This window comes from Vespula vulgaris, chromosome 10, assembly GCF_905475345.1.
Source record: "Vespula vulgaris chromosome 10, iyVesVulg1.1, whole genome shotgun sequence".
Taxonomy (NCBI): domain Eukaryota; kingdom Metazoa; phylum Arthropoda; class Insecta; order Hymenoptera; family Vespidae; genus Vespula; species Vespula vulgaris.
In genome coordinates this window covers 8,096,195-8,114,329 of record NC_066595.1, presented here as the reverse complement: position 1 = coordinate 8,114,329, position 18,135 = coordinate 8,096,195, and the positions used below count along the sequence as shown (strand labels likewise).

Here is an 18,135-nt window from a genome sequence, read left to right as displayed (position 1 = left end):
TCATTTGTCATCATCAAACGATACAAAGATTTAATAGCTCACTCGATGGGTATCGTTAATGACGATATATCATTTTCGAGGGCAAGCTTGAAAAGGAACTTTGTGATTTCGATGCCATCATTGCAAGCCACCGAAAGAATTACTATACTACTAATCTTGCAATCGTGTTCTTTCCTAATTATTCGTGTTTTACATTGCGATGTTTTTCTTTCTTCTTCTTCTTCTCCTTCTTCTTCTTCTTCTTCTTCTTCTTCTTCTCCATCTTTTTCTTCTTCTTGTTTCTTGTTCTTCTTCTTCCTTCGTTTTGTTTTAGTACCAGCAGTAAAACTCAATGTTCATATGGAACAAAAACAAGACGACGAGTCTGCAACCGAATCTTGAGCTCGTCTCGTGTAAACGCTCAATAACTGGCAGTGTACCCTAATCAAAAATAATTTATCATTAATTGTCATAATTTTGTACTTTTCTCCTTTAACTTATTCTTTTTCTTTTATGTAATATGTCTCTTGTTTATTTTCTTAATCGTTACTTTTTTCATCTCTTATTATTTTGGTCATTAAAATTGTCATTAGAAATCTTTTTGTTTTTATTTTATTTTTATCTTTTCCTTGATCTTTCGAAATATTTCTTTTATTTATTTAATCGTGACATTTCTCGTACCTTATTTTGACATTAGAATTTTCGATCACTTCGCCATCGCAATTCCACACGCTAAGGCCTGAAGTTTTCTGTGACCTTTGGACATTGTTTTCAGTCTGCAAATGCAACGTTGGCAGGGCACGGAATGTGAATTCTCTTGCTCTGTACACCTCGACGAAGGGTAAGTCGTACTGTCGAAAGAAACATGAGGTCAACATGATCGTGTCTCAACAAATTTAGGATTTTCTTTTTCTGTCATTCAGATTCCTACGTTACCCTTAAAATACAAATTGATAAAGCTTAAACTTACCAGAGTTTTTTGTTTGCTAGAAAGTCTCAGCAACATTCTAATATTGTTTATGAAGGACGTATGCCGAACCAAAATGATGTCGACACAACCATCGCCTATGTGACAATGTGGACTGAAACCCATTGGACTTCTCGAACAGGCGCATGAAACGTTCGCACCGTTAACCATAAAAAATTTACCTTGAACTGTCAGCCACCCTATAAATGAGGAATAAATAAGTATGTAATAAGAAAAAACAAATTTATTGAAAATCATGTATTGTTATGAAAATAAGTTATATATAAAAATACTTTTATGTAGATCGTATCATATTATGAAAATCAGATATAATAACGGCTTGATCGCTTAAACGGAATCAGTATTGATAAGAAAAATACAATTCTTCTGTCGCTTACTCGAAATTTCTTTATCAGGAACGCTATTGTGCATATGTTGCAAACATCTCGAACAATTTTTCATACACCTCGTACTTGCCGCCGGATGACAGGGATCCGAAAGTAATTGTATTTCGCCTTCGTATCCTTTGTTGGCAATAATTTTTTTGAAACCTGCAAAAAAATCTTTTATCATGTTCAAATAAAAAATTACTAAATTTAAAGTCAAAAAATACTGCTGGCGTGCTGTCTCGAACAAACTTGATCGTATCTCAATCTTTTTTTTTTTTTTGTAACTATCAAGAAAAAATTATGAATATGTGTCAAAGATCATTCGCAATATAATATTTTATCACTTTTATATTTTGAATAAAAATATTTATCGATTCCAGTGTGAATTCATAAATTATTTATAAGTACCCAAAGAAGATTACATTATATGCAAAATATAAATATTATTTTCAATTGAAATAAAAGACATTTTTGACATGACATATTTAACGTTTTTCCTTCGTTCTTTCTTTCTCACCAGAATAATCGTATCTCTGAGGTCCCATCCATCGAAATTTCTCGCTATCGCGTATGACATCACCGAGGTATCCATAACTGAGGACACTCGCGTAAAGCCTTAATAAAGAACGATTACTATGGACGGAGGAGAGGTCCAATCCAGTGGTATCGCCAAAAATGATATGTATAGCCGCTGTTTGCACGTCGGTCGTACCTAAGAATGGAAAAAAATCAAAATAAAAGAGAATATTTATAAGGTAACTATACTGTAAGATAATCTGTTTATAAGATCAGTAAAAGAAAAAAAAAGAAAAAAAGAATAACCATCCAGTCTTTTTTTGTTGTTCCACTTTCAAACTATTTGATCGAACGCAAGTTTATTATGTTAGTAGCACGTATATATGTATGTATACAGCTATAGGTACATACATAAGTAAACAAAACAATACCATGCAAACTATAGGCCACAGTGTCTGTACTCCCGCTAGGTATGACACCGACAGGTAGGGTGGGAGATGGCAATCTTGCCTCTGGGTCGTCTGGATCGATTTGTTGTTCTTTGGCAGCTCTCAAGACCAAACCATTAAAAACTTCAGCGAAGGTACCATCACCACCGATACAAACGATCGCCTAAAAGAAAAAATTTACTCAATAATAATTTTTCATGGACGTTTAAATTTCGAGATAATATTTTGTTAATATTTCGCTAATAATTTTTAAAAATATTTGTAACATTTATCAAGATATATCACCGGTCATAATAATAGTAAGGAATTTAGTATTATATAAAATTTTAAACGTTATATAGAAATAATATATAAATCGTAAAATATTATATAAATATACGATATAACTTTTCAAATATCATATAAGAATAGAGTATGAATTCTAAAATATTATACAAAAATAGAATATAAATTTAAAAATATTGCATGAAAATAAAATATAGAAAATATAGGTTTAAGAAATTCCATTGTAAACATGTTTTTAGTAAAATTATTGAAAAAAAAATATATAAGTTTGATAAATTTCACTTAGCAATCGACTCGTTAATCTTTCTAGTTTCTTTTTTCCCAATGTGGCTTTTTTTTAATCGTCTTATATAATCAAGAATATTTATAATTTAATCGTATCCTATGTCAAGGTCAACATTAGATTTATCGATTGGATGTACCTACTTTTAAGTAAACGAACTTTCACTTTTCAATAAACTTTTCGAAGAATATAGATACATCAACGTTACGTTTATAGCATGGCTATAGGATAATTACGTGGTTGCTATGAAAAGAATAAAAAAGACAAAGAGAAAAAGAAAAACGATTAGAAATCCGATATGAATATGTCGATAGAAATAGCGTGCATGTTCGTGACATTATTCAATTTTAATGAAAAACTAAAGTAGAACACGATTAATTTACAATGAAATCGATTTCTCAATGTTTATTCGAGTCTTACCACATTCAAGAAGAATAGACATTCTTGTATTGAAGTTGTTTATCACGGCAGGGTGAATCGAATTTCTTCGATTAAAACAGACCTTTTACTTTAAACAAAATAAAAACAGTAAGAACCTATTAAAACGCTATCGAGAGTTTTCTTTGGAACAAAGATTTCTTTTTCAACCATGATGATTTTCTGACAGTTAATTAGTCAATATTCCACAAATTAAAAATATTAATAAGTAATGCTAGAATTTATAAAAAAAAATTAAATACAATAATGCGCATTTAGATATAAAATGTATTTAATTTATAATATATTAGGTTTATCAATAAGAAATTTTTGTAGAAAAAAAAAAATACTGAATACAATAACGTTCATTTGGATTTGAAATATATTTAGTTTTTAACGTATTTAATTTATCAATAAGTGATATGGGAATTAAAAAAAAAAAATATTGAATATAATAATACTCATTTAGATAGGAAATATATTTAATTTTCATTGTATTAGGTTTATCAAGGAATTTTTGTAAAAAAAAAAAAAAAAAATACTGTATATAATAAAAGATATGAAATATATTTAATTTGCAATGTATCTAGTTTATCAATAAGTAATGATAGAATTTTTGTAATATTTTATATTTAAATAAACAATATAATAGTCAATATTTTTTTCTAGAAATTTCAATACATGACTTATTAACAAACTGAATATACACTGATATAGAAATATTACTCAATTTTTTACTTTTATATTTCTTTTTCTCTTTCTCGCTCGACATATACGTATTAATTTTTTATTTATTCTCCACAGCAATTATTTTAACTCGATATGAAAAGTATATAACTTACAGTTATTCGATGTTCTACTTTAGCAACTGATATCCAATTGTAATATTTAAAAGAAAGTATCAAGTACAATGAAAAAGATAATTTGTTCTTATAGGTCCTCGATATAGAGGGATAAAAATAAATAAATTTATAACATGAAAAATTCATTTCTTACGTGAAGGTCACTCAAATCGGCTGTAAGCAGAGTTTCCCGTATATGTCCTGCCCTTTCGGTAATCATCATCTTCGTTTCAATACCAGCGATGGTCATCAAAGGTTGTACATCTTTTTCCCATATTTTCAGGCCCTTCTTTTTACCACCTATGGGGTTCACGAATAACATCACTTTCCGCGGACGATACGTCATACCTGAAGCAATAATTTCACTGTTGTTAACGTACAGATTTTTTGAGAAATAAAATAAATCGATACAAATAACATCATTTTATTAGAAGAATTAGAAACAACACATTGTTTTCAAAACAACAATTATATCGATATAAAATAATAAATATCGTGGGAAATTTATTTTGTCATTCTTAATTTTCAATAATCTAGCGTCATAACATATTTCATAGTTTTTCTTATCATTGTCGATTCGAAATGAATCGAAATAATAGTTAATATGGAAATAATTCTTCAGTATAGTTACACAATATATCTGTTTTGTAATCATACGTAGAATTTAACGATTCCGTGATTTATGTTTCTACAGATTAGTTCATCAATGATTCCCAAATAATTATGAATAAAACGATTTAATGAATTGCAGTGTATTTATAAAAAAAAAAAAAAAAAACTTTCGTCAATGATTGAGATTTACAAATTATAAATAATTCATCGTATATCATTAAATCTTTTTAATCATGGTCCTTTTTATCATTGACGAACTAATTTATAATCAAGCCGCAAATCATTAAATTCATTTATTCAGCAGATCACGATTATCAATTTATTATATTTCGTTATTATTAATTTATTCAATGAAAATTTTAATCCACAATCATTAATTTAACGAATGATTAAATAACTAATTTAATCCTGTAGTATCGACATTGTGTCATGAATAAAGATTCAATCGTTAATCAGTACCGATAATTAGATATTTCGCTCTTAATTGTCAAACGTTAATTGAATTAAATAACACCTAACAGTAGACACGCAAAATGATAGGTGAAAAAGCAGATGAATAATGTAAAGAAAAACGACTACTCGTAACGGGCAAACCAGTACGGTTATACAGTTTAGACATAACATCTGACGTGCAACATAAATCAATCATCACGTTACTCGTAAGTATTATATTTACTTACATCCATTTTTCTCAACGACGAGCCATTTTAATGGTGGCCATTTTTTTCTTTGTTTTTTATCCCCCACTAAACTATACATATTCGACACCGAAAATACAAGAAATAAATCGAGACAGAGAAAAATGATCAATGTCGTAAAATGTATTTTAATCCTTTGCATTATGACGTCATAACAAGTTAACGTGAGAATAGTATTTTTCCCTGAAAATCTTCCACCCATGAATTGACGTTACGCTTCATTTAATTCGTTTAATAAAACAAATCAGTAGGTAACAATTTTTTTTATCTAACAATCACTTAGCACGAGCACGTATGTATATGCACGTGTATAAAGTTAAACATACTTTACTACAAGGTTATAATAACAAGCTGACGTGACAACAGTATTTTCTCTTACAATTCGATATCATTTCTAAAGTGGCACTACGTTTAATTCGCTTAATAAATCAAGTCAATAGTAAAGCAATTTTTTTTTAATTATTTTACAAGTATTTCGTGTGTGTGTGTGTGTGTGTGTGTGTATGTGTGTGTGTGTGCATCGTGTATATACATGAGACATCAAAAACTAAACAAAGGTCAAATTAGAGTTGGCCTAAGAATCGAATACTAAAAGATAATAATTACAATAAGTGCATTGTAAAAGAAAACATAAGGTAGAAGTAATTACATGTATATATTTAGCAAAATAAAAATTATGAAATGCATGAATTATAAAGCAAGAAAGGAATGGTTTCGTGCGCTACGAGATATGCTTACATAAAATGCATTCGCGTTTCGTTGTTTCTCTCTCTTTCTCTTTTCTACGTGCGTGCAATGTCGTACGCTCGAGCCAATAATAAACGAACGAAACGATCAACTGTCTCTTAATATTCTTCTAACGAATGAAAAACAGAAACAAAAAGACAGAGACAGAGAAAGAGAGAGAGATAAGAATAAATAGTAGAGAGAAATAAAGAACAAATTGAAAAGTATGTTTTCGCACAGCAAATAACTACTATTCATCGATGATGTAATCACGTTTAGATGATATTAAAATTTAATGGGTTAATTAAGATTCTCAGAGACATTCAATCTCATGTTCTTTTTTTTTATTCTTCTCTTATTTTCTTGATTGTCCGTAACATAGAATGGTAATTAAAAAAAAAAAAAAAAAAAGAAACAAGCAATTAAGTTATCGATAGTCTGGTAAGTCAGTTTTTTAATTTCAGCTTTGACAACAATTATCTTTATTTTCGATACATAATTGTCCTTGAAGTCCGTCATTTCAAGAAAAGTCACGTTCTTTCTCTCCTTCATTTCTTCTTCTTTTTAAAATGTTTGTTTTAAAATTATACAGGTAAAAAGTTTCACAAGTTTAATTATCAATGGAAATTTTCGAAACCTTGTGTCATATTTTTTTTTTTCTTTTTGATAAACTTTTATTTAATCAGGAGTCTGTCCAAGGAAATCGTGAAAAGTGTGTAATCAATTAAGTTAAGTTTAAACATTTAAACATTAACATTTCATCAAGTACATTTGATTAATCAATGGTAAGAAAAATAAAATGTTTCTTATCTCTGATTAAACGTAAATTAATTCTTTTTCTTCATCTCTCTTTCTCTCTCTCTCTCTCTCTCTTTCTCTATTTGTGTATATGTTTATTCCTTTCTATTATTGAAATACTCACCTAAAAGATAATTTCGAATGGTTTTCACCCAAGAAGCAATCTGCCGAGGGTCAGTATGGCTCATGGTAACACTGTGATGACTCCATTTGTTTTTCGGTCCTCTCACGGCATAATGTAAAATGAAATTCGTTGGGCATACTATCGGTGACGTGGGCGAGGTCGACGCTTGTTTTTCCTTGACATTAACGCCATGAATCCAATCATCTCCGTACCGTACCGCCAGAACGTCCGTCATTGGAAGCGACCATCTTGCTGAGAAAGTAAATTTCATATCATTTTTAGAAAAAAATATATCATCTCGGGATAGCATACAATGATCGTAGATGTTAATGAAATGAAACTAATTAATGATTAAATTTAATGAAATAGAGAAACTATCATAATTTTGCTTATTAATGTTTTATAATATTCCTGCAAAAATAATATAATGATTAAATTTAACGATTAAATTCAATGTGATGATAAAGAAATAATCACAATTTTATTTCACTTTTATATTCTTGAAAAAGATAATATAACGATTAAATTTTTATCAAAAATATATATATATATATATAAATGACTATAATTTTCTTTTCTTTTCTTCATATTTTTGAAAACAATATAAATATAAAAAACGATCGTTATAATACACGTATCTTATCTATAAGTATGTACGTACTCTTGAATCGATTTCCTTGAAAACACTCACGGTTTTATGAAAACGAATGATTAATATCGCTGATTTTATTCCTGACGATTAGATTAGTCTTAGCAATATCAACCAATTTTTAAATAACGATTCTTAAACGTGGAAATGGAAAGAAATAAATTCCTTTGGAAATATTTGCGTACTTATAAGTTATATCTACTTGTATATACATATATATATACAAATTCTATAAATGTTAATTAATTTTAAAAGGGACCATAAATGATTATTTCTAAGTACAAATAAAAAAATAATTATACAATTAGACCGAGTAATAAAAGGCAATAGCGCGCACACACACACACACATACATATATATGAACATGAAAATTTTCGATACTTGATTTCTTATTCAAGTTAAATGTATATGACAAGAGAGATACGAATATCATTAAAGTCAGGTTTAAAGTAAACAACGATAAAAGAACATAAAAAGGAAAAGAAAATAACTTTTTATGTAAAAATATTCATATGTATACCATAAAAGCTTCGATATATATATATATATATATATATATATATATATATATATCGTACCGATAAGCTACGATATTCGATAAATAGTACATTGTGACAAGCTCTAAATGAACTTAAATAGGGTTAAATACTTGAAATGAAATATAAGTGAATAGATGTAAGTCAAAAGATATTTTAATTATTTAAATTTATTTTGTATATAATATATATTTTTATATATACAAAATTATTTGATATATATATATATATATATATATATATATATATATATATACACACACACACACACACACACATACATACATACAAACATACTATTGCAACGTGCTCAGAGCTTTAACTTGCACTTATTGTTAGCTAAGAGCATTTCTTGGTAACCAATCAGAATGAATAAAAGAACAATTGTTTATGAACAACGATGAGAAAAATTTTTAAAGAACAACTTAAAAATACAAACGTGTTGCGCAAGCACGAGCTAACTAATATTTATTATCCGTCTTTTTATTATAAATAATTGTAAGTGATCTTAGAATTCGAGTTTCTTCGATATCGAATTCTTATATATATATATATATATATATATATATATATATATATATATTTATTTATTACATATATATATATATATATATATATATATATATATAGATTCAGAAACGATCGAAATCAAATACAGTTATTTAAAGAGACGAGAGAAGGGAGATCAAAAATAACCTGGATCGAATGACATTCGTTATCAATAAAATGTTACGTTTATCTCGAAATATCAAACAAATAATACATAATCTCAAATTCGTAAATTGTACTTAAATTAACAACAAGTCTTTTTGTTGTTGTTTTTTTTTCTCAAACATTTTCGTTCTTTCAAGAAAGAATAAAAATTGCCTTTTTCCGGGTTCATATTTTTTGATATTAAAATAAAATAATTCAGATCCGAATAATAGAACTGGAAATGTCAGTGATTTATTTATATACATAATATACACATAAAATATGGATTTTATCTAAGAAAACGTTCAATCGATTTATCGTTATTTATTAGACGTCAAACGACGTTGTAGGTCTACCATAATCGTTTTATGGTTCAGTAACATCTGTCGATTATGCACGTGCTGACATAACTATCGTTAAGTATTCTTTTCGTTCGTACAACGAATACAAATCGAAATTGATATTCGACGTAATACATACGAATGTAAACAAATAAGTGTTTGATCAAAATTCAATTGTGGACGATATCGTTTTTAAAATACATAAATGCATATTACAACATGTACTATCTATTCTCTCGTATATTCATTCATATTTCATAAAACTTTTTCATTTATATATTTATTTATTCATTTTTTCCTTTCTTTTTTTAATTGAACAAAATTTCAACATTATTAAGAACGTAAGAGAGGAGAGGAAAAAAAAATGTAAAACGATCTTAATCTCGACAATAAATAAAAATTCGAAAGCAGGATAAAAAGAAAAGAAGAAAAAAAAGAGAGAGAAGAAAAAAGATTCATCGTCGTCATTTCACGTTAATACGTCAGAGAATGCAAACATTTTATTAAAATACTTTGTCTGCACAGCAACAGAACCAGCACCAATAACACAACAGAACGCAGGCATTGCCACGTTCAATGAGGCATATATGTTAGTCGTCATTATCGTTAAAATTACTAATTTACTTTCTATCTTTAAATGAAAGCGCACTAAAGTATACCTTCATAAGTATTATAGATATTCTTATCTTTAACTGTAAACTCGATATAATTATCACATAGAACATTAACAACTCAGATTATCTGTAGTTCTACTATATACCTATATATATTTCTCTTTCATCTTTTATAAAATTATTACATAATCTTTTCATTAGATTCATTACATATGTATCGTTCCAAGAAGTGAATAAAATATAAGATAAAGAAAATTTTCAGTGGTTCTCAAGAATATTAACCAACGTAATGGAATGAAACGAGATGACGAATATTTCAGTGGTTCTCAATCTATGTTTATATTCGATCAATATCAATCAATCACCATTATTTATGACGATATCATAAATTGAAGAACACTTAGATGCAATTACAATTCTTTCGTATGTATTGTATACTAAACAAGATTATTATCAAATTGTAAAAAAAATGAATGAAGAATGTTATAAAAAATGAAGAGAGTGAAATTAGGAGTTAAAAAGGAAAAATTAGAAGTGACACTCCTAAATCTTATATGACACCGATGCATATTTAAAAATATTTCTATCGTATAAAAATATATTATGTTCATATACACATATGTAACATATGTACATAGATATACATACATGAACGAGGGAAGAAAATGTGAGCCAACCATCGCGATTTTAATATGACTTTATAATATGAATGCGTGTTATTATAAATGTTATAATTAATTCAATGAACATTCCACTGAAAAGAAAAACGAGTTTCTTTCGAATTTGTTTTATTGGATAGTCTTCTTGTGTGTGTGTTTCTATGTCGATTATAATATGTAGAATCAACTATAGAGGACAGAATGAAAGAAAAAAAGAAACTAGAAGAGAGAAAGGAACTTTAACCAAAAGTCTCGCGTTTCAATCAACCTCGCATAACTTCAATAAGAAATGCAAATCGATGCAAAAATATATGTTGAATTGCAAAGAAAAAAAAAAGAAGAAAATAAAACGTACAGTGATCATTAAATTGAATAAAAAAGAATGCATAAAATAAGTGATAAATGTACGTCGACGAAATTACCTCAGCAAATATTTTTATAATGCTAACGTAATTCAAATGACAATACACATATACTTGATAATTAAAAATACTTAACGTTTGGATAACTTGATATATTATCTGCAAAATAGATCCTAACTATTTGCAAAAGTAAATATTCTTTTTCTTTCGTTTCTCTTTTCTATCATCAATTTATAGTATAATACGTAAGTATGTTATTTTTGGACACTCTATACATACAAAGATTTATCGTAGATGTTATTTAACCACTTTCTATCCTGATAAACGTCAATCGTTATCGAAATTATATTCTTTTCGGTTTTTTTTTTCTTTTTTTTTGTCACCTTTTTTATTTTTTATTTTCTATTTTGACTGTTTTTTTCTTCTTTTTTGATAATTTCCATGTAGTATAATATTTTAACTACATTTATTAATCGTTAATATTTTAATAGATGATAATGAATGCAGTAGAGAAGGCCGTAACAACTAGTTTCCTTGTAAAAAAAACCCGACAGCCTTTCGCTCTCGAAATCCTTTAGTGAATCGGCCTTTTTCTTCGGGTCATACATTCCATTCCTAACTAACTAGCTGTCCTTTTACATAGCAAATAGTTATCGTCACTGTATTGATTTAATTTCTGTGAGAGAATTATACTATGTCAATAAATACGTGTAATAAAAAATCTGTTTAATCTGAAATCATAATTCGAAAAATTAGTATTTTCTATGAAAAAATAAACAAGATATAAAATGAAAATAAAAAGAAATAAAAAAATTAATTTCAGTATTCCTTATCATTGAGATTTGAAACAAAGAACAAACGAACAAAAAATTAAAAAACAAGAAAAATTTGAAGTCTAATAAATAATAATTTATCACTTAACTGGTTTTATATCCGCAAAAGAGGAAGTTCAGTCGATTTCAAGCACCCAACGACCTCGGCCCCTATACCAAGCAACATGTACGTACACACACACACACACACACACACACACAGAGGAATAAATTCTCTTACAATTAATACGACCTTGGATCGTAAAGATCTTCGAACGATGTGAACAACCTTAGAAGGAAAAGACGAATTTATTAATACATTTGTAAGTACCTCGTTAATATAATAAACACTGTCGTTTCAAAACTTTAAACAAACATAGATTTCGGTGCTCTTTCGAATGATTCTCGAAATGCGAATCAACGATTCATACGGTTTCCTATGACAAGAAACTCACTACTACGTGACTAAACAAGTTTCAGAGTCCATGTTTCTTTCCGTGTTGCGTGAGGATAATACCGAGCAATAAGTTGACCTCAACAACAAAAAACCTAGAAAGGTTGACACACCTTTCATGAATGCAAATGTTTCATTATCTTATATATACCTTCATTATAGTCTCGCTAATTAAATGTTATTATGCAATTTTTATGTTTTTATTTTCTTTTTTTTTTCTTTTGTTGTAGACACACAAAACTACAATTATTTAAAAAAAATATATGTGTGTGTGTGTGTATGAAAATTGTTTGTAAAAACGTTGTTGCTTTATTAATTTGTTTAAATATTTAAATGTTATGCCTTATGTAATTCTTTTTATTTCCTTTTCTTTTACGTTGAAGGCAAGATGTCGATTTTATAATTCGCTTATTATATAATTTTATAATTCGGTATAGTAAATTCTGTTTATATGTATACGCACGATTATTTCCCCAAATATTAAAAATACAAAAAAGAAAATATTCCAAACAAACGTTGTATGGTGTCAAAAGGAACACGTCGCAAGTGATAATTATTTAACTTTGTGATGATCTTGAAGAATCCTGTCAAAATCACGTTTATATTTTGAAATGAAATACTATATTCTTTAATATATATTCTTGTATCTTACATCAAATTGTTTTCAAAACATTATATAATTTTTACAGAGGCCGTTGTTGAGTTATTAAGCTTCAAATTTAGCCTTGTCTTATTTAGTTCACGAAGAGACAAATTCAGTCGGACTTTATGTGCTTCTAAACGAAAAATAATTGAATTGAATTACATGGACCTAAAATGTACAAATTCATTCTTAATAATGAAGGATATGTAAGTAGAAGCATGTTAATGCCAATTGAACGCCGAATTTCAAAGATAAGAAAGGATAGGAGATCAGCTTCTATCGAATAACCGAAAATAGTGAAAGATAACCACTATTCTTGGTTATTTTCGATAATTGGTAGGGTTGTGTCTAGAGTTGTATCTGAAATTTCGTTTTGGATTACATTTGGGGTTGAGTCTAGGGTAGTGTCTAGCATCTTCGGCTATCTTCGGCAATCTTTGCAAGAAAACGATGTTCCGTGTTCCATGTTCTGTGTTCCATGTTCTGTGTTCCATGTTCTGTGTTCCATGTTCTGTGTTCTATAGTCAATTCTATGCTATATATACGGATGGCGCAGTGGTAACGTGTTTCCTATCGGATCCGACGGCCAGAGTTCTAAATCCGGGTGCAGCAAAAAATGTTTCATAATTCATTCCAATGGTTCTTGATCTTCCGATGCACCGATAGCATCTTAAGCACGTATTTGCACTTTCACAAATAAACAACGATAAAACTTAACCAGCGGAAAAATTGTTTCACAAATCAAATCATCACTGATGATTTGAAGTAATACGAATGCTAGATATTGTACATTACTTTGATAAAAGAAAGTATAAAAATGTTTTTCTGGAACTTGAACTATCTGTCACGTTTGAATATGGAAGAATATACTAGTTGTTTATAAGAATGTAATATTGTTGTTTTGTTAATTTCTTTCAAGTCGAATATAGTTTATTAATATTATTGTTAAAACTCTACATAACGAATGAATATAATAATTACATACTATTATTATTATTATTATTATTATTATTATTATTATTATTATTATTATTAACAAAAAAATAAAAAACGCAATAAAACTCATTTAAATCTCCGCTAAATATTAATATTATCACAAAGTAAATAAGTTTGTATGTATTATTGATTAGAAGGAAGTAGAACGATATGCAAATCGTATCCAAGGACGTAACGCGTGCACGTATCGACACATGTTTTGATGTCCACGTGACTGGACAGTCAAAGCTATCGATATTCTTCAAGAACTCGAATATCTCTTCCTCTTTTCCTTTCTCTCTCTAATAAAAAGTTAAATATTATTGAAACAGTTTACTTATTTTTGGACAATTTTTCTCTGTCTTTGTTTTTTTCTCTGACAATATCGATTTACGATAGTAATCTCATTAAATATTCTTCACTCGTACGTTCACATAAACAGGATCGATTATAAAGATTATGTTTCCTACATATATTGAGTGAACCATGTAATACGAATATCTTTATTTATATCTAAAGGAAAGCTATAAGATAAAATTATGGGAAAAGAAATTTGTTATAAATAATAATATTATTTCAGGAAAAAGAAAGAGAGAGAGAGAGAGAGAGAGAGAGAGAGAGAGAGAGAGAGAGAGAATGATTCGTAATAAGAATTGTTATATGTGTTAATTATGTTATATGATTCGTTAATATAAAGATTACGTATACATACATACACATATATATGCACAGGCAAAAGATAAAATAAATACTAAAGTTTGCTGAGTAAAAGTATTAAAAAATCATTATTTATTAATATGTGCAATTTTACTTGTAATCAATATAAATATCATAAAAATATACGGGGACATATTAAATTACAAAATAGAAAACACTCTCCTTAAACGAAACATAGTCTCTAAGGAGTCCTTTTAAAATTATATAAAGTATACTCGAGAGAAAGAAAAAAGAAGAAAAAAAGAGTAAATGAGTGAAAGAGAGAGAGAGAGAGAGAGAGAGAGAAGAATCATTAACTTTTTCTTTCTTGAAAAGATAGAAAAATCCAAGAAGAAAAAAAAATAAAAGCTCATAACGTTGAATGCTCATAATCGTTTCGAAAATAAAACAAAAGAAAAAAATGGGAGCATGGTAATGTCACTATATCTATGATTTCAATGGACAACTACCGCTCTTCTTCCTAACAGTGTCATACAAATGAAAGGGCAAGGTCAAGCATCGTAGCATTTTCTCGGTACGACCCACTTCCACCATTCCTTTCATTCAAGAACGGTCGTCGCGCGAGCGTTCGAAATACAAACTTTTATTTAACAATTCTACGATTTAATCTTTTACCCCCAAAAAAAAAAAAAAAACATTGAGCTTACAAAATAAATAATCCAATCGTAAATGAACGAAAGTGACGAATCTAATCAGAAATTAGTCTTTGTATTTTAGTATCTCTTAATCTCCAATATCTTAATTTACGAAACTCCATTTCGAAAACTCCAAACTCTTGGTTATTTTGTCTTATCTCTCATAAGTTAATCTCCGACATCGAATTAGATAAAATATCGCGATTGAAAAGTTCGATAAGAAAACTGAAAGAAAAGAAAATATATTGAATGTTCTCGAGTTTAAGAATTGTCCATTCTTTCCTTTATAACGTTCTACATTTTATTTGTTCTCTAAAGTATATACGCAAGAAAAACTAGTATCGTAAATCAAGAAAGATCTTAAACGTTTGTAAACACACAAAATTCGCAAAATTAATCATCTAGTCGATAGAAAAAAAAAGACTGTGTATCTATATGTGCATCTTTCTATTTCAAGGTCAGCGAAGAAAGTACAAAAAAAAAAAGATATTAGAAGCAACTTGTAAAAAAAAAAGGAGAAGAAAGAAAGAAAGAAAGAAAAAAAAGAGAAAAAGAAGAAAAAGAGAAGGCAAAAAAGTCGAACATAAAGGTATTCGGAAATAGAAATAGTTCGCTAAATTAGTAGAGTAAGAAAGGTACGTAATGACATTTTGAAAATATGTATGTCCACGTTTGTTTATTTCTAATACGTCGTAATAAATAAAACGCGTTTCGTTTCTGACTTACTATAAGGTGGTCTTTCCGTTTCCCAGATGAGGGTGCCACGATGAAAATACACACGACATCTTTTCTTCTTCACGACGAAGGTGTTTAGAAGCACCGATTTGGACGAATTATCTGCTGTGTCTTGCATTTTCCGTTTGAACTTATCTCTTTGTCTATAATCTCTATCTATCTCACTCTTTCTCTCTCTCTCTCTCTCTCTCTCTCTCTCTCTCTCTCTCTCTCACACACACACACACACTCTCTCTTTCTCTTTCTTTCTTTATCTACCTATATCAACCTTTCTCTTTAATCAGAAAAAGAGACAGTAAGAAAAAGTTTCAGAGGCCGAAACACACGACTGCGACAACGCAACGATGGAGACGATGAAGAAAAATAAGAAGCACGGAAACACATGAGCTTCTCAACGAGTACAAAGCGACATCATTCCGTCGTGCGATCGATCCGCACGAACACCGAGCGAGGCCGGCCGTACTACGAGGAGTCGTCGTTGCAAAATGGAAAGAGTAAAGGAGGGAGGGAGAAAGAGAAAGAGAAAGAGAAAGAGAGAGAGAGAGAACTAAAGAGACTGTCGAAAATCGGGAAGGCGTCGTGCGAAAACTAGGTCGGAAGGCAAACGCGCGAGAATGCAGCCTTTCGCGCACACCGTTTCGCAGTACTCTACCGCACGATTGCGCTCGAGCACGACGACAAGAGCAGTCCACCACACACTACTCCTCCTTCTCCCAGCGTAACGTTATTTTTCCTATTGCTACTGATATTACTACTACTACTCTGCTGCTGCTGCTGCTGCTGCTGCTGCCACTGCTGCTGCCACTGCGGCGACGAATACTCGACTGGCTTTATCCTTCTTTGCCTTTCGCGATACGTAAGCAGCACTTAGGAAGATATAAACAGTAAGATTGAACGATGACAATGATTCAAAGAATCTTCGAATAAGGAAAAAGGAAGAGTTCTTAGAATCATTTTGTTAGGATTTGAAAAAAGGAACTGAGTGACGATGATCCTGATCTTTTTTTTTTTTTTTTTGTTCGGATTTATAGATTTTTTTTTTAAGAAGGATAGAATGGTTAATTTATATTATTATATTCTCGGGTTATGTAGAAAAAGGGAGAGAGAGAGGGAGAACAAAGATTATATAGTATATATTTATATATAATATATTATATATATCATATATATTATAAATATTATATATGTATTATATTTACATATATATAGATATATGTATATACAAAACTGTTTAAATATTCATAATATTCTAGTAAAAAAAATTTATAGTTTTCTACCTTATCGACCGACCGTATGTTGCTAAATGTCAGCTACGAAAGATCTCGCTAGTGATCAGTTTACTCGTATCGATAAGGTAGATTTCGTAAGAAAAAAGAATTTTTATGCTTGACGCCAACAGTATGTATAGATAAATATACTTTGGATATTTTCTTCATCGCTGCCGGCGTAATATCGACTGTTCAATTTTTCATTTTTACTATTTTTCTTTTATTTTTAATGTACTTTGTAAATTACATAGCTCGTTCGACAAAAATATCGCAAATCGATGTCGCGTGATAGAAATATCAATCGAAAGTATGCGATTTAGCAATTTCAGAAGAATACCGAATGGGAAGCTTGTACACATAGATATACTTTATTCTTCTTTGTGCATTTGCTTCGTTGAAATGACGACAGAATTAAACTATCAAGCTGTAAAGAATTCGTTCAGTCATAAATAAACGCAAATACTTCTTATATTGCTCGATAAAATTGAATGAAACGTTTAATTTGTTTCTTTAAGCATCAATTTTCGATATGTCTAATGTGACTATCTTAATGAAAGAGAATTCCTTTTAACGGATCGAATTGACTGTAAATAATCTTCGATATGGTGGAAAGAACTCTTGGAACTCTTGGAACTCTGCATGAACAGAGTGTTATTGCCATTTTGCGCGGGAAACATTGTAAAGAAAGAAAGAGAGAGAGAGAAAAAAAGAGAGAGAGCGAGAGAGAGAGAGAGAGAGAGAGAGAGAGACGAGTTCTACGATCGCTTGGCGAACGAACAGCATTCCAAGACGACCATCGCCCGCATAGTGCACTCTGCCAACGACAGTTCGGCAATGAATATCGTAATCGTGTTAAGGTGACTAAATTAAAAAATAAGTTAAACGTATCTTTGATGGCATTTATAAAGGAAACGTTTAATAAAAAAAAAACTTTTATTGATATGGAACGTTTCATG

The 18,135-nt window shown here is 29.4% G+C and overlaps 1 protein-coding gene across 2 annotated transcripts; it reads right to left on the bottom strand.

The window, feature by feature from the left end:
- Window positions 1–221: 221 nt before the first annotated feature.
- Window positions 222–16,719, bottom strand: LOC127067013 (ceramide kinase). Of its 2 annotated transcripts, none has more exons than XM_051001449.1 (9): window positions 15,903–16,719; window positions 7,086–7,337; window positions 4,282–4,475; window positions 2,283–2,463; window positions 1,853–2,047; window positions 1,345–1,497; window positions 950–1,146; window positions 661–830; window positions 222–420 (listed from the first exon to the last, which is right to left on the bottom strand). In XM_051001449.1, the coding sequence occupies exons 1-9, from the start codon at window positions 16,027–16,029 to the stop codon at window positions 336–338; spliced, it is 1,554 nt and encodes a 517-aa protein (XP_050857406.1). In that variant the 5' UTR covers window positions 16,030–16,719; the 3' UTR covers window positions 222–335. The 2 variants fall into 2 exon arrangements, with proteins under 2 accessions (XP_050857406.1, XP_050857407.1); XM_051001450.1 differs by having other exon boundaries at window positions 7,086–7,333.
- Window positions 16,720–18,135: the final 1,416 nt, after the last annotated feature.

Bases quoted from the DNA above. Each gene is read 5' to 3' on its own strand.
- LOC127067013 (XM_051001449.1), bottom strand. From the start codon at position 16,029: ATGCAAGACACAGCAGATAATTCGTCCAAATCGGTGCTTCTAAACACC. The intron at 7,338-15,902 runs GTAAGTCAGAAA...TTACTTTCTCAG, and splicing joins AACGGAAAGACCACCTTATA to CAAGATGGTCGCTTCCAATG. The intron at 4,476-7,085 runs GTGAGTATTTCA...TTATTGCTTCAG, and splicing joins CATTCGAAATTATCTTTTAG to GTATGACGTATCGTCCGCGG.